General features: G+C 37.5%; 2 protein-coding genes across 9 annotated transcripts in view; one reads left to right on the top strand and one right to left on the bottom strand.

The window, feature by feature from the left end:
• LOC143218028 (uncharacterized) overlaps positions 1-15601 on the top strand; it is an 85436-nt gene extending 69835 nt beyond the window's left edge. For 3 of the 5 annotated variants that reach the window (XM_076442905.1, XM_076442907.1, XM_076442910.1), the window contains one exon: positions 14190-15601. In XM_076442905.1, coding sequence (XP_076299020.1) covers positions 14190-14243 — 54 coding nt within the window. In that variant the 3' untranslated portion in view covers positions 14244-15601. The remainder of the gene's footprint in view (positions 1-14189) is intronic. The other 2 variants (XM_076442908.1, XM_076442909.1) reach the window with 1 other exon arrangement.
• Positions 9669-17858, bottom strand: LOC143218026 (uncharacterized). 4 transcript variants are annotated; one of them, XM_076442903.1, is made up of 3 exons: positions 17595-17858; positions 17310-17423; positions 9690-11655 (listed from the first exon to the last, which is right to left on the bottom strand). In XM_076442903.1, exons 1-3 carry the CDS (start codon positions 17856-17858, stop codon positions 11647-11649), a joined length of 387 nt encoding a protein of 128 aa, XP_076299018.1. In that variant the 3' UTR covers positions 9690-11646. The 4 variants fall into 4 exon arrangements, 3 of the variants coding, with proteins under 3 accessions (XP_076299018.1, XP_076299015.1, XP_076299017.1); XM_076442902.1 differs by lacking the exon at positions 9690-11655 and adding an exon at positions 15858-16643; XR_013010958.1 differs by lacking the exon at positions 17310-17423 and having other exon boundaries at positions 9669-11655; positions 17595-17814.
• Between the last annotated feature and the right edge of the window lie 183 nt (positions 17859-18041).

Genomic DNA, 18041 nt, shown 5'->3' with positions numbered 1-18041 from the left:
CGCAACACCTATACGCAGTTGAAGAAATATCGACGAAAATAGCGTTTTGTTAATTTGCAACTGGAACGGCAATAATATACTGCACCCTGCGCCATTTCTTGTTGAATTCTTGCTGAAGTCGGTATTTGTTGATAGGAAATGTTGACGAGTCGTGTAATATTTCCGTTGTTTCTCTCTGCCGAATAATCGGGGATCGATCGTCGAATCGATAAACTTCGCGAGATAAACAGGCGATCGATTACCACAAAGAGACGACCGATCGGCAGCGGCCTTGATTGATTACGCGATACCAGCCAGATAACGTTTTTCTTATGCTAGATTTCCGTTTTCGAATTGGTCGCGTAATTCTAGTAGTACACGACACGTTTGTTTATTTTTAGGGAAATAAATACTGTCATTGTGTCAGCGTGCCGATTTGTCATCAACGGCGAAACTGGGGCGACGAAATGGGAGACAGATTGGTGTTAATTTTAAACGCCCTTGGATCCAAAGGTATTAATTTACCTGTCAAAATTTAACTCTTCTGTAGAATGTCGTCGAAGATCATCAAAAACTTATCTAAAGCCTAGCTAATTTACTGAACGATAGAATCGTGGCAAAGATAAGGGCTCAAGAATCACTTGTAGTCTAACTATAGCACTCTGGTTAACAGAATGGGCGGCAGGCAGGGGTCTAAAAATCTATTATCTTCGTCTACGTTCAACCCTAAATGTCCCTAGGTTTCAAGAAAATGAATCTATCCAATGAAATTCTTTTCTGGAATGAAGTGAATGAATGACTCTGATAGACAGAATAGGAAACGAGTTTCGCGAGTCGTCGAAGATCATCAAAAACTTATCTAAAACCTAGCTAATTCACTGAACGATAGAATCGTGGCAAAGATAAGGGCTCAAGAATCACTTGTAATCTAACTATAGCACTCTGGTTAACAGAATGGGCGGCAGGCAGGGGTCTAAAAATCTATTATCTTCATCTACGTTCAACCCTAAATGTCCCTAGCTTTCAAGAAAATGAATCTATCCAATGAAATTCTTTCCCGGGATGAAGTGAATGAATGACTCTGATAGACAGAATAGGAAACGAGTTTCACGAGTCGTCGAAGATCATCAAAAACTTATCTAAAACCTAGCTAATTTACTGAGCGATAGAATCGTGGCAAAGATAAGGGCTCAAGAATCACTTGTAGTCTAACTATAGCACTCTGGTTAACAGAATGGGCGGCAGGCAGGGGTCTAAAAATCTATTATCTTCATCTACGTTCAACCCTAAATGTCCCTAGGTTTCAAGAAAATGAATCTATCCGATGAAATTCTTTCCCGGGATGAAGTGACCAAACGTCTCTGATAGACAGAACAGGGAACGAGCTTCACGAGTCATCGACTTCATCAAAAAAATCAGATTCTACAATCCAACCCCTCCCCGCCCCGCGCCCACGAAATCCCGCTTTCTATAAAAACTCTCTGGACCGTCGAAAAAACGCTTTAAACACTTCCGCGGAAACTCCATCGGCGCGAGTATCAGCTCCGGCACGCCAACAATATAGGCGAACAAGTTGAGACAAAGAATCGCAATAAGAGGGCGAGAGGAGTCGGAAGAGAGGGAGGGGCGGTAGCCGCGACGGTGGAAGGGGATCGGGAGGAGAGCGGCGGCGGGCGGAGAAGGGGCGGGGGAAGGAGAGGGCAAAGTGGAGACTAGAATCGAGTATTAATAGACTCGGGTGGCTGGAAGCCGGAACTGAAGAGCGTACCTCCTTCTCCTAGTTGAGTCGCCTCGTTCGAGTTGCTCGACTCGCGAGAGCGAGAGAGGAACGCACAAAAGGAAAGAAAGGGAGGGGCGAAGGGGGTGTGGGGGGAGAGGGAGGCGGGGGAGGGGAGGAAAGAGGGGCACAACCAGCAGCCAGCAGCATCGGCGACGGAAAGAGAGAAAGAGAGAGAGGTCGGCTTATTTATAAACGCAAGATAAAGCGTGGTAGTGCCGTGAGAGGAAGCCGTTCGAGCGTGGCTCCCACGCTTCCAGATACGCATTACGTATGCGCCTTAGCCTTTCAACTCCTACATCGGAACGGGGAAACGTCATTATGGATCCTGACCGATTGGCATTCCTTGCCCGTACAGTTTCGGCAAACCCGGAAAATTATACCGACGAACTAATCCGATGCTGGTCTCTCTGTCTCTGGCTCTCCTCGTCCCGGCCTTCCTCTGCCAATCTGATAGATTTTCCACAGATTCCGCGTAAACAGCCTGTTCGACACCAAGTTCTGCTCGTTGCGATCGACACCGATAAACGGACGACGATTAACTAACGATGCATTCTTCGTGGACGCATTTTTTCCATTAGCCTGTATAAATAAATTCGGTTGATAGCATCAGCATGTTTGAATCGTATCGGCTTAGTTACGACGTCTGTTGATTAACAACAGACCACTTGTAATCAGAGATTATGCGATCCAATGCAATGTTGTATTTCCATGAGTAAATAAACGAGATGAAATTTAAATATCAATCAGAAATGTTATAATAGTTCTGCGGAGTATGTACGTGGATCGTGTTGGTAGGTAACTGATTATTGTCAGAGAGGTGCATGATTGACTGACAAGGGTGATGGAAGGTTGAGATATGAAGTTGAAGAGGTGTCACACACACTGATATTGGGGTATCAGGGACCACTATACATAGTATAGTGTAGTATAGTGGCAAAGATGACATCGTAAAGTTTTGAGGAGTTTGAATATATTTGGCTGATGAAAGTTGTAGAAGGATAACAGTGATTAGAATTGTGAACTTGGAAGGAAACGAGTAAACAATCCTCATTGTCAATAGCTGTCCACCTCGGACTTGTTGCTTCCGATAGTTGCTTATGATAGTTGTTTTATGACAGGGTTTTTGTTTCGAGAAGCAGGTTACAGTGCACCTATACTGTAACCTAATTATTCACCAATAATATTGGGTTGGGTCATAACTCTGTTAACACATTACCGACCAGTAATCATTGCATAATTTTGAAAAATCTATAGTACACGGCTAAACAGTTTTTAATGGAACCTTCAATAGCAACAGCAATGTTCATTGTGAACTAACAAGTCACCCTCAATGACGGCATCTAATAGTTTCATTTAAGATTGCAATGTAAAAGAAAATTTCTACGCTTTCTTTTGGTACAGCACAATTATTGAAAATCCTATTAATAGGCTTCCGGTAGGTAAAGTGTTAATATTAATCGAATCTGGCATTACTTGAGTGTGTCTGAAAGGTGACATAACACAGAGTAATTACAAACAAGAGATTGTGTTATTTGTTTATTTAGTCAAAAGTTTTCACGTCTTGAATATGAGTGAAAATAAAGAAGAAATTCGACACATTTTGAAGTTTTATTACAAAAATGGAAAGAATGCGACGCAAGCTGCTAAAAAAAATTGTGATGTTTACGGACGTGATACAGTATTAGCACTTGTGGCACGAAGTTGGTTCAAGCGTTTTGAATCTGGAAATTTTGATGTCAAAATATGTTATATATCATAATTGTGAATAAAAAGTATGATTTCTTATCAATAAAGTGTGCATTCAGGGCAAGAAGTTGTCAGGACAGTTATCAGGACACTTTGTAGGGAAATCGATATTCCTAAACTGACCAACTTCGTGCGTGTATCACAACTAGAACTGCTATTGTAATCGATTAATTTTATCATTTATCAACATCAATTGAAAAAATATCGAAATTAGAAAATTGCTTGCTTCGCGTGCTTCTTCAATCGAGCCCACTGTGCGGCACTCACTTGATTTAATAAACTTCATTTTGAATATGGCAAAATTCTGATTAATTTCTGCATTAAAATGCGAAGAAACTTCGTCCCCAACCCGATAGTAATCAGTAGAGATAAATGAATAAATAATTATTGATGTAGTATATGTCGAAATTTGCCGATACAGTTGATACAGCTGTCGTGGTCGATATAGTTAGTCACTGTAGCTAAGATAGTTCATGAATTAATTCATAATTAATTAATTGCATAATTAATGAAGAATTTTCAATTCTCTGACGCAACAAACTCGCGCTGGAACGTACGAAAGTGAAGTGAAATCAGGCCGGATCGAATCAAAGCGGATGTCCAGTCAATTTTTACACGTTGCATAACGATCGACGACAAATCCGCGAGTTGACCGAAAATCGGCTGGCTGGTTAATTCGGTATCCGCTCTTATTTATATCGATTCTGTTGAGAACGCGTTACGGAGGAACTCGGATTCCTATCGTCTATCCTCGCGTCTAGAGTCGCGTCTATGCGAGGTCGCCGCTATTTTTGCCTAGGTATCCGTCAGCTCGACCTCTTCCACTGATTCCGAGGAAATCCCATGCCCGACTTTCTTCCTCTATTCTCCCGCGAAAATTTCGGCCGATTGCCAGCTCCCCACACACACTCCCCTCCGGAGTAAAACGAAAATTTCCGCCGCTATAATTCGCTTTTCCGGAAAAATGCCATTTTACCACGTTTTTATTAGCTCGCTTTTTTACCTTATCTCATCCAGAGTTGTGCGGAATTACAATTGAATTACTACAGAATTATAATTACAATGTAATTGAATTACATTGATACCATTGGATACATTGGAGTGTATATGCTAATGGTACTAATTTTTACACGAGGTACGCGTAGAGGTCATGTGAAGGTTAGCTTAGATGGAGAATGTATATTTTCGAATTCATTTTTCTATGAAATATTGCAATATATTAGATTCGCGAGCTTTTGTTTCGTAATTCTTTTACTGTATCATTATAACCTCATTCAGTTCGCTGTATATCATCGGATAGCTCTGAATTTTGCGATTAATTTGATATAAAATACTCGTACTTAAAAAATGTAATTCAATTACATTGATACCATTGGATACATTGGAGTGTATATGCTAATGGTACTAATTTTTACATGAGGTACGCGTAGAGGTCATGTGAAGGCCAGCTTAGATGGAGAATGTATATTTTCGAATTCATTTTTCTATGAAATATTGCAATATATTAGATTCGCGAGCTTTTGTTTCGTAATTCTTTTACTGTATCATTATAACCTCATTCAGTTCACTGTATATCATCGGATAGCTCTGAATTTTGCGATTAATCTGATATAAAATACTCGTGCTTAAAAAATGTAATTCAATTACATTGATACCATTGGATACATTGGAGTGTATATGCTAATGGTACTAATTTTTACATGAGCTACGCGTAGAGGTCATGTGAAGGTTAGCTTAGATGGAGAATGTATATTTTCGAATTCATTTTTCTATGAAATATTGCAATATATTAGATTCGCGAGCTTTTGTTTCGTAATTCTTTTACTGTATCATTATAACCTCATTCAGTTCACTGTATATCATCGGATAGCTCTGAACTTTGCGATTAATTTGATATAAAATACTCGTACTTAAAAAATGTAATTCAATTACATTGATACCATTGGATACATTGGAGTGTATATGCTAATGGTACTAATTTTTACATGAGGTACGCGTAGAGGTCATGTGAAGGTTAGCTTAGATGGAGAATGTATATTTTCGAATTCATTTTTCTATGAAATATTGCAATATATTAGATTCGCGAGCTTTTGTTTCGTAATTCTTTTACTGTATCGTTATAACCTCATTCAGTTCACTGTATATCATCGGATAGCTCTGAATTTTGCGATTAATTTGATATAAAATACTCGTGCTTAAAAAATGTAATTCAATTACATTGATACCATTGGATACATTGGAGTGTATATGCTAATGGTACTAATTTTTACACGAGGTACGCGTAGAGGTCATGTGAAGGCTAGCTTAGATGGAGAATGTATATTTTCGAATTCATTTTTCTATGAAATATTGCAATATATTAGATTCGCGAGCTTTTGTTTCGTAATTCTTTTACTGTATCATTATAACCTCATTCAGTTCACTGTATATCATCGGATAGCTCTGAATTTTGCGATTAATTTGATATAAAATACTCGTGCTTAAATATATATATATGCCTTCGTTTGAGAAAATGTGGAGGTCGCCAACTTAGTCGCCAACCTAATAAATATTTAATTGATGATTTTTGGTGCAAGTTAGGACATTGTTGTAGAGGCTTGTAAATTGTATCGAGTGTCAAAATAGGTGGAATAGTAATAAAAATAACAATTCGAATAGCGTATAAATAGGAAAATTGATGTTCGAGACCGAAGGTGGTTGCTGTGTTGAGAGGTTTCGACACGTCCAGCACAGGTACGGGACAGGTCCAGGATGAGTTGAGGAGTAGGTCGGAACCCCGACGCGTACGTTAAAAATCGAGAAAATAACTCGTTGCTCCCCGGGAGGCGGGAAACGCACGTTCGAAACGAGTCGCGAGTTAAAGTACCGGTTGGAACGGTACGGTATTACGTATTATCTATAAGTTGCATTTCCCGATGCATGCGAGGCTTTCCTCGAGCCCTGGGAACGCTGCCGGTCCGTTACTGATCTCATTTCATCGAACCTTCTTTTATCGGAACAACAGATTTCCCTGTAATGAATTTCTTTCATATTGCTTGTTCCGCAGATCCCATAACAGCACTGTGTCCGGTTTGGTTTCCCACATTTTTCCTATTCGTAGGAAAATGTATGGGAAATTGAACGAATATCAAACGTATTCATTATATCCAAGTCTGGATTGTACATGTTAGCCCAAAGGCCACTAGACCAGGCCTGGCCAACACGCGGCCCGCGGGCGATTTTGTATTTCTATTGAAACTTTTGTTTCTCCTTGTGTGTATACCAAAAAATATTGAATAAATAAAGTGTCATTGTTATAATGCGCAAGCGCGACTACGAACTCCAGTTCTATATTTGATATCTTTGATACAATTGAGTTACGGTGCAACAATGAAATGAAACAAACTGCGTCCACATCAAAAATTAATTTTTACAGTACTTACATATATTACATCCGAGAGATATTCCAACTTAAGATATTTTGCACAACGAGTTGTATGTTGTAACTGCTTTTGGATCCAGATATGTTTGTGAAACAATTTTTTCGAAGATGAAATTTACAAAGAGTTCATCACGTGCTTCATTTAAAAAAAATGTGCAACGTCGAACATAAATATAGATTTACAAAAATTAAGTGGAACAGAGGATAAACAATATCTCATTACTTAAGACTCGAGAGTTGATTAGATTGAATCATAGTATAACAATAAAGTTTTATTCATTTTGTATTGGTATTACATTTTTTAAAAGCATGTTTACCTAGTAACGTTACGCGTTATCAAAGTGGCCCGTGAACTATTTGGGTTGGCCAGGCCTGTTTTAGTAATATATATATATATATATATATATTAACTATATTGTTAAAAATGTATTGAGCAAGAAATATTGCAAATTGTACGAATCAAATTTATTTCACCACTAACTCTCGGTGTAATATTACATGAAACCTCGTTTTAATTTATAGAGGCACGTGATTGTTTTATCTAAAATAATAATTCTATTATCCAAATTTATTATATAGCACAAGTATCGTAAACTACGCGAACAAAATTGACCCTATCATAAACTAGAACTTATGTCGTAACAACTACGTTTTCTTCCGTTTAACAGATACGGTAAATATCCGTGAACCGTAAATGACGAAGAAGTGAAACGTTAAGAATTAATTATGCTCGGAGTAAAAATTAGATGGAAAGGCACCTGTGTATTTAATTGAAAGATTTTATTCATGTGCATGGATTTCGGGACGCGCAACAGGATAATAGCGTATATTTATTTACAAAAGCGGCAACAGAGCGTTGTAGTACTGTCGTTTCGAAACCGCTCTTTTTCCCTCTTTCCCTCTGGCCCCTCTTCCGTCTTCTTTCCCCGTCGGTCTCTCGGTTCCTTCGCTCTTTCTTGGCCTTTCTTTCTGCGGTCTCCCGCGATTTCTAATTGGGCAACGCAATTTCCTTCCTTCGGCTCGCAGGAGGAATTCCTCGATTGCGCCAACACCGACGTGGATTACTAAACTTCACTCTCCTTGTCTCTCTCTCTCTCTCTCTCACGGTCCCTTTTGCTCTTGCGTGTCCCTTTTGCTCTTGCGTGTCCCCTCGCCTGACCCTGATTGCGATTAGGAAAAATAATCTTCTTCCTCTTTAAAACAAGAAGTTTTACCGAAAACGTCCCATGATATACCTTGCTTGTAATCATTGGAATGGCGATTTTATGCTTTTGTGGGTATACAGTCCGCGACAATACTATAAGACATCACTTAAAACGAAATAATTATCAGTTACTTCTGGAGACGTCGTTTCACGCAGTGTTTTCGTTGGTATTTCTATGAACTTGATAGCTACACAAGCTCGACTTCTTGTTAGCCGCGACAAATCTATAGTTTTAAAAAAACGCCTTTGTTATTTTTGCATGTAACCGTGTGAATTATGATTATTTGGAAAATTTTATTTGCATATCATTTCGTAAACCAATGCTTCTAATCGAGTATAAAAAATCGGGTCGTGTGGTACAATTGTAAAAAAGTTATTCTCTGTTTTAAAGGGCGTACGAATACGTTTTGCGCTCACTGTAGTTAACTTGTACGCACAGATTACGATTTCAGTAATTGTTGTGATCTACAAACATTCCATACATTTAAAAGCATATTGCACAACAGACATGAATTATGTGGATAGAGGCTATCTTGTCGTTAACCGGACCTAATAGTGTATCCGCGTACATAACTAAAATTTTTCTCACTTTTTTATGGACATAGTTGCAAAGCAATACTGTGTAAATTACTGTAAATAGTTGTAAATAAAAATCAAAGAAAGACACGATGAATTTTTCACAGATTCATTATGGAAAATGGTAATATTAAGTAATCATCTGCGCATGGATACATTTTATAACTAGAAAAAGTTCATCCAGTTCCAATGATTATTTGCAGTGAGTGTAAAAAGTAAATACGTCCTTTAAAATAGAATAACTTTTTTATAATTGTACCACACGAGCTGATCTATTATACTCAATTAGAAGCATTGCTTTACGAAATGATATGCAAATAAAATTTTCCAAATAATTATAATTTACAAGGTTACATGCAAAAATAAAAAAGGCGTTTTGTAAAACTTTTTTATTTGGCCTCTTAATGAAAATTTGAAATATATGATTTGTAGATCTATAGTAGTTACACACATGCTGAGCATTTCATCGAAATTGATTAACATAGATACGCGATCTACAAGCGGTTAAAAATGGTAAAAATCGTAGTTTTACACGACTTTTGATCAGTTTCTGCTTAAAATCTACAGAATCGTACAGATTTCGATTCCGATGAAATTTTCAGTATGTGTATAACTACCATAGATCTACAAAACATATAATTTAAATTTCCATTGAGGGCCCAAATAAGAAAATTTAAAAAAATGCCTTTTCTATTTTTCCATGTAACCTTATGAATTGTACTTATTTGGAAAATCGTTTTTGCATATCATTTCATAAATTGATGCTTCTAATTGATTATGAAAAGTCAGGTCGTTTGGTACAATTATAAAAAAGTTATTCTATTTTTACCCCTTGCCTTACAATATTGTGTCAGACTCCTGATGAAGATTCTGAACAGAGATATTTAAATCAAAATAAAATTCTATTGTGGTTTCGTTAATGTACAGCTATTGGGAAACATATAGGCGTACAATAGATGTGCAATTCCTCCTTTTTTAGGAAATTAAGAACTACAGTGTTGATCACTGAAATCGTAAACTAAATCGTGAGGCAAGGGGTTAAGGGGCGTACGAATACGTTTTACACTCACTGTATATTGTGTTATATTATTCCAGTATTTATTATTCGAATTAAGTGCAATATTGTTGAAATAAATAAACCTATTATTAGGATATAATTGCTAGAATAATATAAATAAATCTATTGTTTGATTACTAAAAAAGAAACGCGATTTGTAGGATGGAATAGGTGCTCCATAGCGACATGTGCAGGTCCAGTGTTGAGGCTACCTTGAAACCCGCTAGTTTCCTCTTTCTCCTCTCATTCCACGTCCTCGTCCACCCGCTCTTTCTCTTTTCCGTACTCGCGTAAGCGATTACGCCACTCTGCGTACTGCATTTCTCACCTCCGTCTAATCCCATTACTGTTATACAGTGAGAAGAGATGTACCGACTCGGGTCTTCAATATGGCTGAACAATTTGAAAACCGGAAGTGCGTTTACGGTACAGCAGGGGATACAGTAAAACTCCTGGCTCGGAATTTTTAGTCACACTTCCATTGAACAGTTTGTTCGAGAATTTTTATGAAACGTATCTCTGAGAACGCGATCGTTACTAAGACTCTTTATTAGAGACACTTTTTTACTTAGATTTTTTAATTGTGACAAGTTTTATTAACAATTTCTACTAAAAAACTTTACCAACAATTTTTATTAACCGTTTCTATTACAGATTCTATACAGATTGTGTTAATAAATATACGTTTGCAGACACTTATTAGCTAGAATAGCTTATTTGGACATTTTGGGGTTGTTCACATCAAAGTCTTAAAATAAAATTGGTTTCTTCATGCCTTAAATGTCCACTTTTAAATTAAGAAGCGTGTTTTGGGATTAATCTTCAAACTTGTACATATTAAATGCTGCAAGTCCTGTGTCATCACTAGACTGCGGATTATGCGGATACTGCGGATTATGAATTTATGACAAAAATGAGTAGCTGCAATTTAAAATAGCGAAAATATTAGAAAAATTTACAAATACTATTATATTCCTCTCAACCTGCTAAACATAATAGGGAAGAAAATCAATTTCTAGTTCACTCCGGTTCTCGTTGCAATTCAAGTAATAAATTTTTATTTTGCATAAAGAGATCCGCAGTCTAGTCATCACAAACCTGATGCTAAGCTTCCAATCGTTGTAACTCAAAAAGTTTAAACAACACCAGGGTATCCAAAATCGCTTTGCAATGAAATTCCATCAAAATCCATGATGCCGATAAATTGCTTGGCGTGAAATGGCTGATACCTACAATACCTAGCAGACCTGTCCTCATAAATGAGGCTCTACTGTAATCCCAATATTTACGTAACCCCTTAGCACCAAAAAATTATGTGCTTCACGTCAAAATTTGAAAAAACCACCTCGAACAATTTGTTCCATATCAACCGAAGGGGTCACTCGATATGAAAAATCGTGGAAAATCCGATTTTTGGAGAAGTGGAAACAGTGATTCAGAGACAAAAAAAGGAAGAGAAGAAAGGACGAGAGCAGAGAAGAGAGATCTAAGAAATGAGAAACGGTCGAAAGAAGCAACCGGACACGCCTGGAAAGAAAAAGGAAAAGAAACGCGCGATAAAGGCTCGGAATCAAAACAAGTACATAACATGAACGAGAGAGGATAGTGAGCGAGGGAGAAAGAGAGTGGAGAGAAGGGCAAGAGAGAGAGGAAGGTGAGAGAGGAGGGGATCGGTTGAGGGGTGAAGGGAGAGGGTCGGAGTCATTTCAACCGTCCTCCCGGATGTGCAGCATCATTACACGGCATTCTTCGAGGCTGCAGGATCTCCCTTTCTTTCTTCCCTCGACCGATGCGTTGACGTAACCGCGACAAAACGGAATCCTACTGTTGGGCTCGGAACGACGGTTTCTGACCGTTCGGCACACTCTCTGCTATCCGAACGATCATATTCCCTGCAACAGAGATTTGCATATTTCAGTCTGCAGGTCATTTAAGGGGCCAGAGTATTGTTAGCGAACTAACGGAAAATACAGGTGTGGCGTATGTGTAGATTTTCTATTAACCGAACGATGACTTTTCCTGTATAACGTCGTAAAAAAGCAATGGAGATTCTCTACAACTTTCCTTGTGACAGAGCATCAGATGTGCTGAATAACTGAATATAGAATATAATACAGTGAGTGTAAAAAGCATTCGCGTACACCCTTTAAAATACACTCCTCAAAAGAATAAGGGATCGCTTGTGCGAATCCGAAAAATTGCTCCCACTTTACGTGATCATAACTCCGTCAAAAATTGCCGTATCGATGTCGTTAAACAATGGTTTGAAAGCCTGAAACCTCTAGTTTCAGATGCTTTGTTTCAAATTGCCACTACGTTGGTTTTTTTACAAAGTTATAGCGAGATGAAGACAACATTGACGGTTAACAAAAATTTTATGCGACTTTGGAACATAACACGGGGAGCAACAAATTTTTTTGATAAATCGCGTTCATATCAGTTGGAAGGGCTATCTTTCCTGTGTAAATTGTGTTGTTCTTGAATATTGTGCGATTTTTTTTATTCGAGTTATTCAACATTGAAGTAAATATGGGCTTTTTAACTTTAATCAAAAAACTTTAAGCAAAATCGATTTCTTGCAAAATCCAGAGGTCGTAGACAAATTTTGAGGCCAGATTTGAAATCAGCGTGAAAAACCCACGGGAAATGATATACAGCACGTTAAAAAAGACATTTCTCCTTGCGTGCTACTGGAGAAACCACATTTTCTTGAAATTCTACATGTTTAACGAATTTTCTCAACGTTAAAATACGTTCGTACCATAATCTCCCTATTTTTCCCATATTCTGCAAAGTTCAGCTTTAATTTTTAAAAAATTTCATCGCTCTACCTCATTTCTATCGAGAGTTCTTTGATTTTGAATCGAGTTTGGTCCAAATTTTCCACAGAGATGTCAGGCAGCCGCTGTACTTGGCGCGATAATTTCTCCGAAGCACTAACTTCAAACACAGCTGCCATAGGTAAAAAAATTGTCGCAGCGAGTTCATGGGGTAATCAATCGAATCGGCAGAATCTCCGCTTCATATCATTTCATTTTTGCATATCATTTCGTAAACCAATGCATCTAATTGATTATAAAAAATCAGGTCGTTCGGTACAATTATGAAAAAGTTATTCTATTTTAAAGGGTGTACGAATACTTTTTACAACCAGCACACGATAAATATTTAAAAAATTTCGGATACAACATGAGAGATGTCGTTGTACATTTGCGATATGGATAAAACAATTGTAAAAAGCAATGGAGATTTTCTCTACAACTTTTCTTGAAGCAGAGCTGAAGATGTGCTAAATAACTAAATATATAATATAATAAAGGAATAATAAATATATTTGAGGAAAATTAAACAATTGATTTGGAAACAACTTGCGCACGATGAATATTTAAAAATTTTCGGATACGCATCATGAGCGTTTAAAAATCCACACGGCTAAGAGGTTGAAGCCACTGTTATTGGTCCAACCGGATTTTCCGGAGTCTGTCAGGCAGCGAAAAGGTTTCCGAGGAGGCGTAACATTAATCATGGGACAGGTATGTGGCAGGTCCCGAGATCTTTTTTCCTCCTAAAAGAACGATGATCCACAATGGACCCGAAATCCACCCTGCTTACGTTCACGTCTGATCAATCGAAGAAAGGACCCTTCACAGAAAAGTTACCGGCTCCTTTCTACCTTCCTCGGGGACCTATTAAATCTCCGATTCGAAAAATTCCAAAGGGCGTCTTCGTCCTTCGTGCTGCCAACAAAATATTCTTCAAAAGAAAATTTTCTGTATATTGCATTTTTCCATCTGTCGTTTAACACAGTTTTTTTTTCAGCGTCACAATCAAAAGTAGCATAGGTGACAATAACAACAATATAATTTCTAAACATTTTTCTGAAAATCCAATCTTTTATTTCACAAGTGTTGATGTAGTCGAACGTTGCACAACAAATCTCAAAACACCTAAACCTATAATAATCTCATTTTTTAATGATTCAATTTTTTATCTCGTATGTTGTTTAAAATATTTTACAAACACACATCCGCGGTATAATTATCGCACTTTTTAACATATGCATCTGCAATTTTTACAACATATTTTCTACAAGCATTCTTGTTTGTATGGAAAATAATAGTTTTGTTCTAAAATGTGGCGATACATTATGTATCCCGTTCTGGACTATTTACAATAGAATGAGTATCAGAACATAAAAAATTTAGGGTGGGTTTAGAAGATTGTACAAGTCTTCAATTGACCAATAAAAGCTAAAATTAATTTTCCCGAAAAATGTTTGAATAGTGCAGTTTAAGATTGATTTTTTGAATTTCAATTATATCGTCATTATTAAGTTAATATTTATGATGCATGGCGAGGGTGATCTGATTGACGAGTGGGCCCGGAGATTCATTTTCTTTTTTCACGGTTGGTTTTTTTTTAACAGGACGAATTCTTTGAAAAGGAAAGAAGAAGGCATAAGAATCGGTGGTACTCATAAGCCAGCCAGGATATAACAGGTAAAACAGGTTTGTGGGCGTCCAGAAACATGGGCTACCTGCATTGCTTCTCGGAGGGGTCCTTCTTCAAACCCGGCTGCCAATTCTTGCGGAAGAAAACCGAGAAAAGGGGAGAACCGGCGCACCTATGCACCTGTTCGTTAAGTAACCGTGATTAACGTATCTGTGACGTAGCTGTATGGCTCCATCTTTGAACAAATTATATGTAAACGATTCTCTCTGACCCCATCATACTAAATATTGAATAGTTTTACGTAGAAGATTATCGTGTATTTTTATATTATATTATTACATACATCATGTTATAAAAAGGATGTTTAATCATTTAGACTGACAAGGTATGTAGTAAACATGAACTATTAAAACGAATTTAATGATTCAGAACATTTAATCATTTCATCTACTTAATGAACAATTATTTAATAATATAAACTCCCAGATAGCACACGACGTCTTAAAAACGTTCATTTTACGTCTATTTCAAGTCTGAAAGTCTTACGTCCTAAGAAGACCACAAACGGTATGGTTTTTATAATACCCATAATCTAGCAGTACATATTTACTAGCATTGGTATTATTTGTTCGAGTTACTGTTTTTGCTTCAATTTCAATTACAACTCTTCAATTTCAACTCTTCAACTTCGATTTCAACTTCAATTTTTCAATTTCAACTTCAACTTTTCAATTTCGACTTCAATTTCTAGCAGTACTAGCATTGGTATAATATGTTCGCGTTGGTGTATTTGCTTGAATTTCAATTTCAACTTTAATTTTTCAATTTCAACTTCAACTTCTATTTCTAACAGTACATAGTATAAAGAGAGAGAGAGAGAGACACGAGAAATGATTTTCTTAGAGGTCGATGCTATATATCACAACACTTATCTCTTATCACATTATCGCAATTATTTGAATTGATTATTTTCCGCCAGCTCCGATGATCTATCATCACTATCAATGAGCTTCCTCAGTTTATCAAGTTAACAGTCACATGATCTCGAAAATCAATAATCATACTCATGTATTAATGAAATGATTCAACATTACCGCTCAATCACCCCAATTTTTCCGTTCCTTTCCTTTCCATTACTCTTTCCGTTTTCTGTCCTTTAAATGCGAAGTTTTCCCGCGCTTTAAATCGATTATCTGCGCACGTGCAGTTGCGCAATATTTATAGAATGGGATTTCCCCGCTACCACCACTTGTGATTTCCTTTTTTAATACCTTTTATCTGTTCCCATTGAACAAATTTTAGCTTCCTACCTGCATTATTTCTGTAAGTATGAACTATGTAACTCTTTGTGAACCATATTATTTTTCAGATACAGTAAAAAGAAATTCATTTACCCTGATACGTGAAGCAAGACTTGAAAACCGTGATACATAACCCCCTTGATTACAGAGAAGAAACAATTTGCTTTTGTCACATTGCGACTAGAAATTAAATTGAACACGAAACAATCGAGACATTCGCGCATCATTATTTATAAACGTTTGCCGCGTTCAAATTAAACGTTAAATCCCAATTGAATGCTGTGCATCAATATTTACTCACAGGTCAACGACCGTTCCTTCCAAACAGAGGCCTGCACAAAGCGGTACAAATGACGAAAAAGCCATAAAATCATCACAACGATTTGACAACTATCAAAGGTAGTAATGTAATTTAATGAAATACAGATGTTCGGCCAGTGTTATTGTAGATAAGTGAGGTCATGTTCGATCTCACGCTTCGAATATAGCTTACGTCGTCATAAAAATTGCTTTTCTATACATATGTTAGCTACTCCGTGACCATTGAAGAATTCAGTGGCATTTTCAAGTGCAAAATATTATGAAAAATATTTTTACGATATAATTACTTTCCGGCTATACATATACAGTCCAATAAGTTTTGTTAAATATATATATATGCATATATATTTGATTTATTTACTTCCGGTCATCTTGACCGGTGGTGGTAAGTTAGGTTAGGTTAATATCGCTGACAATTTTCAATTAGATTTCGTATATAGCTAAGAAAATTCATTCAAAATCATTTCAATTTCAATAAATCTCTTGTGCCGAACTGAATATGTTCAGAATTGTTTAAAAAAACTGGCAACATGTTTTCAGATTACATAGTAGAATAGGATTGGATAGAAGAAAAAACCATGATCGATAGTGTTGGTTATTACTCGACAAGAATGGTACATCTACAAAGATTGACGAACGTATTCAATTCTATAATACGTGAATAGATTAATGTTTCAAGTGATTATTCGAATTTTTGTTGAAATTTTTCGAAAAATCGACCAGTGTGCGCCGCGGGGCCTGTTTCACCATTATTTCAATACATAAAGACCACATTAAATAGGTCGTTGGATTCGTCTTGCCGTCAGCTATAACATTATTGAATAAAAAATACATAGTTATAAATAAATAATGAAGGTGACCACAGTTTTTTATTGAAAAAAAATTTTTTTTGGAAACTTTTTGTATTGATATTTGTAAAAGACTGTGTACCGATCACTTCTTGTAGGAAACATTTTTTCGTCACACCACCGGAAATGTCTGAAAACTCGTGTGAATAATGAATAATTTCGCCACGATTTCGATCGAACTCACCACTGTGCGCGTGTCACGCGACGCTTTAAACTATCATAACTACGGTTCCCCGGGTCATCCCGGGTATAAATTTTGCACGATCTTTTAGAGGAGATCTTGCCGAGAATGTTCCACTTTGTCAGACCATGGGGATCCCCGGGAATGACAACTTTATCCCTTGTCAAAGGTGAAAAAACTTCGACGATTTTCCTTAGTCGATTAAACATTTTTCTTCATAATAAATGATGAACAATGACGTTTAGTTTCTGGTGCGTTCTCAACATAGATATACATTGAATGGTAATTATTTTTCTCGGCGCACAGGTTCGATCAATTTCTACACTAAACGAATATAGCTTGAGGGGCATGAAACGTTATTCATTTAGTGTAGAAATTGATCGAACCTGTGCGCCGAGAAAAATAATTACCATTCTTTCAAATAGTGCGATCGCGAAAAATACCTCCTTTATAGATATACATTCTTCATATAAAAAAGAAATTGGTCGCTTAATCTTCAGTAGGTTTTCCAGGACATCATTACGAAGAAGAGGAATTTTTTCGGTGATAAATCGTATCTGAAAAAGTTTGATCCTTGAACGTTTATTGTAACGAGAGTTTTTAATAGCTTTAATTAATATTATCGTTTTCGAATGTAACGGACATTTAAGAAACATTGTGCATTCGTTAAAAATCGATACGAGGACTTCGAGTTTTTAGCCCGTGAACAGCTAGAACGTCGATTTTACCCACTGTGCGGCGTGGCGTCGCGCGTCGTCGTCGTCGTCGTCGTCGTCGGCCGTGCGATTACGAGGAAGCCACAAGGAAGTCGGTGAAGGCCCCACCATTTTCCCCGGCATTTCCCACTCGATTACAACGCTTCGATTATTTCCGTTCGCGCCATGCCGCGCGCCGGTGTCCGTCTGTCCTCGTTCGGCGCTCGGCGTTCCTCGCGTCTCGCCGGTCCATTTGTCTCCGTTTGACGGCGCATGCGTGTTACGTGCGGCTCTCATCTCGACGGTAGTGGGGGGGGCGTGGCGGCAAGCATCCAGCGACGGTCGCGGCCGCGGCTCAGTCGCTCGGCAGCCTCGATACCGGACGGACGTGCGATAATCATCGAGATATTACGCGCACGTTCGCGTCTCGGGAGGTGAAAGGACGAGAGAGAGAAAGAGAAAGATAGATATCAGTTTTTT

The sequence above is a fragment of the Lasioglossum baleicum genome, chromosome 18 (assembly GCF_051020765.1).
Source record: "Lasioglossum baleicum chromosome 18, iyLasBale1, whole genome shotgun sequence".
In the NCBI taxonomy this organism is placed as follows: Eukaryota; Metazoa; Arthropoda; class Insecta; order Hymenoptera; family Halictidae; genus Lasioglossum; species Lasioglossum baleicum.
The sequence above is the reverse complement of the archived record's forward strand: the minus strand, read 5'-3'. Positions and strand labels throughout refer to the sequence as shown.

Excerpts from the sequence above, each read along its gene's own strand:
- LOC143218026 (XM_076442900.1), bottom strand. The coding sequence starts at position 17,858 with ATGAGAGCCGCACGTAACACGCATGCGCCGTCAAACGGAGACAAATGG. Across the intron at positions 11,656-17,598 it reads GCGCGACGCCACGCCGCACA|GGAATATGATCGTTCGGATA; the intron begins GTGGGTAAAATC and ends TCTCTGTTGCAG.